At 38.1% G+C, this 7,302-nt stretch overlaps 1 protein-coding gene across 2 annotated transcripts; it reads right to left on the reverse strand.

The window, feature by feature from the left end:
- Positions 1-1,158: 1,158 nt before the first annotated feature.
- Positions 1,159-5,571, reverse strand: LOC137737211 (Chaperone DnaJ-domain superfamily protein). Of its 2 annotated transcripts, none has more exons than XM_068476631.2 (9): positions 4,461-5,571; positions 3,732-3,997; positions 3,453-3,655; positions 3,242-3,374; positions 3,061-3,158; positions 2,484-2,549; positions 2,171-2,260; positions 1,591-1,767; positions 1,159-1,504 (listed from the first exon to the last, which is right to left on the reverse strand). In XM_068476631.2, exons 1-9 carry the CDS (start codon positions 5,138-5,140, stop codon positions 1,466-1,468), a joined length of 1,752 nt encoding a protein of 583 aa, XP_068332732.1. In that variant the 5' UTR covers positions 5,141-5,571; the 3' UTR covers positions 1,159-1,465. The 2 variants fall into 2 exon arrangements, with proteins under 2 accessions (XP_068332732.1, XP_068332741.1); XM_068476640.2 differs by having other exon boundaries at positions 3,061-3,140; positions 4,461-5,569.
- Positions 5,572-7,302: the final 1,731 nt, after the last annotated feature.

The raw sequence follows: 7,302 nt of genomic DNA on the forward strand, positions 1-7,302 counted from the left end.
GGATTGCTGGAGCGTTTCTAGGTGTATTCTATCCTTAGTTTTAGTTCAATGTTTGTTTTAATTTGCCCTTCAATTATGATAGATATGTGGAACTAATTTCGCTTTAGCTAGAGGTGAATTCACAGCCATGAACATATATGTGATATGAATTGATTACATCCAGTTATTGTTTCATAAATCGTGAATGCAATTTACTTAACTATTTGACTGATAACTTATTCTTGTGTGTTGATTGAGAGGGCCCACTTAGTTTGCATGCATGAATTTGATGCTAAAATATAAGGGAGTTTCACCTAATAGTTATGAACTTATATTTACAAGTAGTGGAGGTTGCTAGTCACGATCGCGTTAAGTAAATTCCTGGCATGAGTATCATGCAGTTCATAGTTACAAATGTCATGTCAATGCTTATGATTTTCACATAACTTAATGATTTTTTATATGTATCTCTATTATGCAGTTCATATAGGGAACTTGACAAGAATAATTTGGTTGCGTCGCTGAGTCCAATTCAATGAATTTAGGAAAATCTAATGTTTAATTTGTGCAGTTACTGGTTAACTTCGGGCATTGTCATTCATGGTTTATAGGAATAATAACTGGAAATCGATTTGTATGCATATGTGTCATGTGTGGAGAAGGACCCTCTAGCTAGCTTTTCACCCCCTTAAGTCACCTTAATTTCGTGCAACCTTTACTTAGTTCTGCAACTTATTAGTTTTAAGTCAATTTTCGTCCAAACAAACCCCCCTTAGTATTTTGTGTCAATTTAGTTAGATTTTCGTCCAAATCACCCCTTAGTGCTTGTTTTGAGTTATTTGAGTCAGTCTAGCTTAGTTTTGTGTTATTTGAGTCTAGTTTTCAGTTTTTGAGTGAAGTTAGTGTTGATTAGCACATCTCGTAATCCCCGACCTAGACCGATCCCACTTTCATATACTACAAGTATCAAAAAGAGGGTTTTAATTTATGTTAGTTTCTACCACTATCACTAGTGTCCGGCAAACTTTAAATGCACCAGTAATGACAACAAAGGAAAATCCACATCCGGTCGGACATGGAAATTGTTGACAGAAAATTTGTAAACATGAATCTCTCTGGTCAACAACTCATTTCTCTCACACAAGGCAACTGTAGCTACACCAACGCAGAGGTGCGGGATGATGAACTGGAGTTCTTAATATCATAACAATCGGGATGCCAGAGATTCATTACATCCCATTCGTAATATTTTCGTGACAGCGTTAATATACAAAACCATAAACGAAAGTTGTCCTCACCAGGGATTTTACAGATAAAAATGAAAGTCTTGTAAATTTGTAATAGAAAACGGAAGCGAAATTCATCTCATTCTGCTTTACAGCTGCGAACCGGCAATTTCCACAGCACATGCTTCGTCGCTCCCAAAGAGAAACCTTTGTGAACGCTAAACGTATCAAGCTCTAAAGAATGATCGTCGTATAAAATATTAAGAGAGTTCCTCCTTGTTGAACTTGTTCCAAGCTTCCTGTTCCAGTAAGAAACCAACGCTTAATAAAGCCTTAATATAGATACTTTGCTTGTATTAAATATTTGATGCGTTGATAGAGGTACCTTAAGGATATCGAAAACCTTCTCTGCAGTATATTTTTGTTCCAGACTAGCACCTTTCTGTTGAACCTTATCAGGATGGACACACAATGTGGCCTTTCTATAAACCTTTTTGACTGAACCAGAAGTGATCAAATCTGTCAATGAAACGGGCTCCCATCCAGATTCTGCCCAAAGGACCTGTTCATCATTCCCGAAAAGAACAAATTAGTTGGTACTCAAAAGGTTTTATGACATCTTGGGTGATGACGCAAATAAGGCCCAAATTCTAAACAACTCAAAAATCGAAGGTCAAACATTATTGTACAAGAAAGCAAGTGAAAGTTTCAATTTTCTTTCAGACGTCATTGTACACGTAACTCTAACATACTGCCTTCAGATGTTGTGAACGCGTAATTTTGAAATCTTATAAAGCTCAGAATTCAAGTGAAAGATAACTAAAAAACCGTTTAGACTTTTATAGTAAGATGTTCAAAAAACAAAGAAAAGGGGAAGACAAAGGACAGCCGATCATTTATGGTGCACTCAAAAACTATAGTTTATGCAAAATATTCAAAGCATACTTCTATGTAATATTACATACAGATTGCAAGGATGACAGTAATGCACGCATATTGCCTTCTTTCCCATAAGACCAGCTCTTTATTTTAATATCCAAATTCTCGGCAATTCTCTGCAAAGCAATATGAATAATACAACTAGGTCAATAAATATAACAACGGTGATGTAAAAACAAAACCATATAAAAGCACGAAATACAAGCCACTCCTAGACCCAAAAGATATAATTTACAGCATATTTTAAGATTGAAGATAGATAACCAACCAATTTGTAAAGAATCCCCATGCACAAAATCATGAAATACATGCCAATGCAATGGATTAAATAATACTTACACGTCTATCTTCTTGCTCCTGCCGAGTCTTTCTATCACGTTGGTTCATATCAGCCACTGCTTGCAACTAATTAAGGAGGAAAAGAACAGTCAAATTATGCCAGAGTATAGATACAAAAATAGTTAAGCCTAAATCTACAATAAATTCGCAGGCCAGTCCATCATGAACATTATCTATGTTCTATAGATCTTAGATCCAGCATCAAGATGATGTAGCTGAACCTTACGAGGATAAATAACATTTAATTTTTAATAACTGTTTTTCACCTAGCTTATGACTGAGTAACATTATGCTCAAATTGCGAACATTGCATTATCGTAGTGCAGGAAATAACATGGAAAGGGGTCAAAAGAACGAAACAAACCCCGAAGGTATAGTAAATTTTAGAATAAAAAAGGTCTTGTACAATTCATGTTTGTTTATTGTGTCCTTTTCCAAGTAACTTCTCTCTATCTGCTCCTCACTTTAGCTAGTTCATTTGTATGGACCTTCCTTTTGCAGTCATCAAAACACAAAAAGAGACAAAGAAGAGCAATAAAAGAAAAACAGCAAAGTGATAAGAGAGAGAAACACAGACCGCACGCTGCTGTGATCTCTGGTGACGTGCCAATCTGGCTCTTCGTCTTTCTTCACTTTCGCCTTCAACTTCCTCAAATTCTACAAACCCAGTGGAAGCTGATGCAAACAATAATATCATAGAAATCGGCAAAACAAGAGGCTTTTCTACAAATGAAGTAGAACTTTTAACAACTAATTACCTCCATCCATCGAAAAAAGGCCATCAAAAAGACCAGTTGCAGATGAAGACTTCTTCATGCTATTTGAGGTAACAGATGCCCTTTGGGGCGTAGGTCTTCCTCTGTTGTTTGTCTGCGAATCAAATACTGAGTCCTGGAAATTGCACGAGTTAAGTAACTACATAAGTCACTGGTGTTGGAAATAGCATCTTACTAAAGTTATGCTTCTCACCAAATTTGTAGGTTTTGACCTTGGTACACTGTTTGATCTGAAACCCATTAGATCATCTTCAATCAATCTGCCTCGTCTGGTGGCTGAGGTCTCTACCCTTTCTTCATGAGAAGGAACATTTGTGCGTCCAGTTGCATTATTTCGCACCGTAGCTCTGGCAAATTCCTCAAGTTCATCAATAGAAGACACACCAGAGCTCCTTTCTGCAATCAATTAAGCGTGTAATGAAGGGAAAAATAAAATTCAACTTTGCTTTTTAACTTGAGGAAGGAGGAAAACCTTTATCTCCCTTTGAAGCTTGTGCTGACTTTGGAGGGGATTTCAACTTTGTGGAACTATTTGATGAAACGCCGGGTTTTGCTCCTCCAGAATTGCTGAGCTTACTGATCTGTTCCAGTTCTGAAAAAATATCGGAGGAATCATATCCAAGTGTTGAAGCTGAAGTAGAAACTGACTCTAACACCACGAAGGGGTCGTCCATAGATGAACCGAAGTTTGATTTAGTTGAATGAACGGTTGATGGCCGAGGACGATTTTCGGGTGCTCTGAACATAAAGATTTTAAAATGAGAACATCTGCGTTTCTTACCCAGGTTACTTATAGGGACATTAGTAACTACATTATGGCATCCATACACAAAAGTCATACAACTTGCTATGATCAAGTAAGTCGGAGTAATCACATCCGAGAACAAACCAAGGTAACACGCACATTTGAACAACATTTCCATTTTCATTCAACAGAAGTATAAGAGTAATTTACAACAGTAAATGCAGTAGGCTGAGACAGCGACGAGACTAAACTGTGCTGCATTATATATGGAATGTTAAACTGGAAAAAAACAACACAATGTATCACCAAAATTACGAAAAATCTAATGAAATCCCATTTTTTAATGATTAAGCTAGCCATAAAAAGAAGATCATCAATTGACATTAAACTAAGACGACATAAAAAAAAATTGATTAACTGATTAACCTATCATTCGGTTGATCAAAACAAACATACCCATTATTGGAAGGGGTGCTTCCACCAAACCCCGGAATCAAATCATCAAAATCGCCTCCCTTCTTGGCCACCTTTCCGGCCGAATTAACATTTCTATCGTTCTTCACGTTCAATCCTTGCAATTTTTGTCTCACTCCGCTAAGATCACCCAGCAAGTCATCAACCGGAGCACTCTGCTTCGAACCGGAAGCAAATGACCCGAAAATGTCATCATCTTTTGCACTACTCTTACCAGAACTAGAGCTCTTAAGGCCAGGCATTCCAGCAAACACGTCGTAGTCATCATTATAGCCACCAAACGACGACGTTTTCGCATTCGAACCCACAAACATCGAGTCGAAATTGAAAGAAGAGCCACCCGACTGCTTTACTGGCTTACTGGGTGCGGTGAAGATGTCGTCGTAGTCGTCCAATCCTCCAAAGCTGCGTGTTTTGTCGTTAGAGCTCGACTGGAAAAGCCCGTTCGGACCATCAAAGAAGGACGCGTAATCGGAATTGGGATTGACGGGAGGAGATCCGGAGGAGTACGACGACGTTTTGGTGCTTACACCCGAACCGACCCCGAAGTCCCAGGATTGAGCGTCATTGGCGGCGGCGGGTCGTTTCGATGAGGCCATCGGAGCAGATTTTCCTTGGGGCTTCAACCCAAATCGCTCCGTCAACACACCGAACTCGTCCATATAGGAATTCGACAGAAATTGGTCACAACTGAGCTACAAAGAAATCGAATTTTGGGAAAAGAAAAGGTGGGTTTGATCGAGCTAAGAAAAACTCTGAGAAAATTACGAACTTTAAAAATCTGTGTTTTGTATAATTTTGATATATGATCTACAGATTGCGTGTAATTTGAGGGGGAGGGAAAAAAAATGAAATTTTCTGCAGGAAAGGGGGAATTGGGTTTCAGATGGCGAGGACGAATTGGCGGCGATCGGGTGATGGGGAGGGTGAGAGAGAGGGAGGGAGGAGGGCGTTGGATAGTTTTCCGGGGATTTGTGTGAAAGAACGCGGCTTTTCTCTTTTTTCTTACTATCTCTGTCTCTCGCGATTCCCCTCTCTGTCTCTCTCTCTGTAGTGGCAGACCACGACAGTTGCCACGCAGCTTCACAAATGCTATAATTTTTCTTGAGAATTGTTATTAACACTTCAAAAATCTTGTTTTATATTTCAAACTTTCTATATTAAGAAAGAAAAAAATACTTGTGAGTAGTGTAGAATAAGATTTTTGGAGTGTCAATAACACTTCCCTTTATGATTTATTCTTCAATTTTCACTTTTTTTTTTAATTTCATTGGATTTTAAAAAGTTTTTTTTATTAGCACCCCATATAATATTAAATTCACCTCAAATGTGCAATGACAATTTTAACTTCATAAAGTTAAATAAAAAAACCTAAATACACCCCAAATCACAACTTTAACATGTATATCCTACAATTATTTTTCTTCAACTCTCAAAACCAATCTCATCCTCTATTGTAGTACAAAACCTAAATCAATGAAATCACAAACACATTGATCACAACTTTACAGCACAGGTATATTGATCAATAACCTCCTGATTTTCATTCACCGTACCACTACAACTTCATCTCCGTATGAAATCAACAAATATGCCTTGTTATGACGATTTTCACAGAGGGGACTCAAAATTTACGGACTCTCATTATGGCGCTTCAAATTACACCCAAACAGGAAGGGAAGGAGAGGAGCGTCCAAGTCAAGCTACTTGCCTCTTTGGCTGTGATACCGAAAGCTCTCGCAGATGCACATATGATTGGTTGTTTTGTACATACAATGAAAATCTTCAATCCAATGATTCATGGGGACGTTCTATCAACCCCACATTCTTCTTCAACCTGGTTTCATTTAGTAAAAAATTTTTTTTTTTAAATGTGGAGTGGAGTGTAGGTAAAAAAATGTGGGGTGTATGTTGAGAGTATGGGGTGTGAGGGTATTAAGATCAACTCCAGCGTTTGTAGTAGCCCAATGGACCGGGGACTTTTTCAAGTCAATTGCCTCCCTTCTTTGCTCCAACCCATGCAGGTGATTGGGCTGAGGGGGGGCCCGAGTGAGAGGGAGGGCTCAAATCGTAAGCCCGACCGCCTGAGGCCAGATGATGCAAGGCTGATGTAAGCCATGTAATTAAAAAAATTTGCGTCAGGCGTATGTCGCACAAGTGTGCGTGGGGGCACGTCATCGACAACTTTTCAGTCAGTGGGGCCCACGATTTGATTTTGAAATTTTACCGTTTCCTGGGGGCACGTGGCAGCTTCTAGGCCATTGGATTTCAACGGATAATTATTTTGGACCATTGGTTTTCCAACGGTAAAAAAAAATTCAAACCTCCTCCAAACGACTAGATGACATGGCACAATATCAACCGTTGGATTTCAAATCAACGGTCCACGTTATTCGCCTTTAAAAATTAAAAAATTAAAAGAAAAAAAAGAAAAAAAAATCAGAAATCTTACCATTGTGCCATGTGGCACAATTTGGAGGGTTGGATTTCAATTTTTTTTAATCCAACGGCATAAATTAATTAAGTTAATAAAAAATTTTAAAAATTAAAAAAAAATTATTTTACTTTTGTATAAATACATTCTCATTATCTTCTACCTTCCACCACAATTTCATATTTTCTCAAATACTTTCAACCACATTCCAATCTTTCTCTCAAGGTTTCAATCCAATTGGCTTCCAACAAAATGACTAATGATGCAGGTATGAATTGGACACTTATTGAAGATGTTACGTTGTGTTCTAACTAGGTTGAAGTTACTCATGATCCGATAACGGGTAATGAGATGTAGTTGCGAGAAATGTGGAGTCTTATTCATACCCTT

Source organism: Pyrus communis, chromosome 15 (assembly GCF_041283825.1).
Source record: "Pyrus communis isolate YQ-2024b chromosome 15, ASM4128382v1, whole genome shotgun sequence".
Classification (NCBI taxonomy): Eukaryota; Viridiplantae; Streptophyta; class Magnoliopsida; order Rosales; family Rosaceae; genus Pyrus; species Pyrus communis.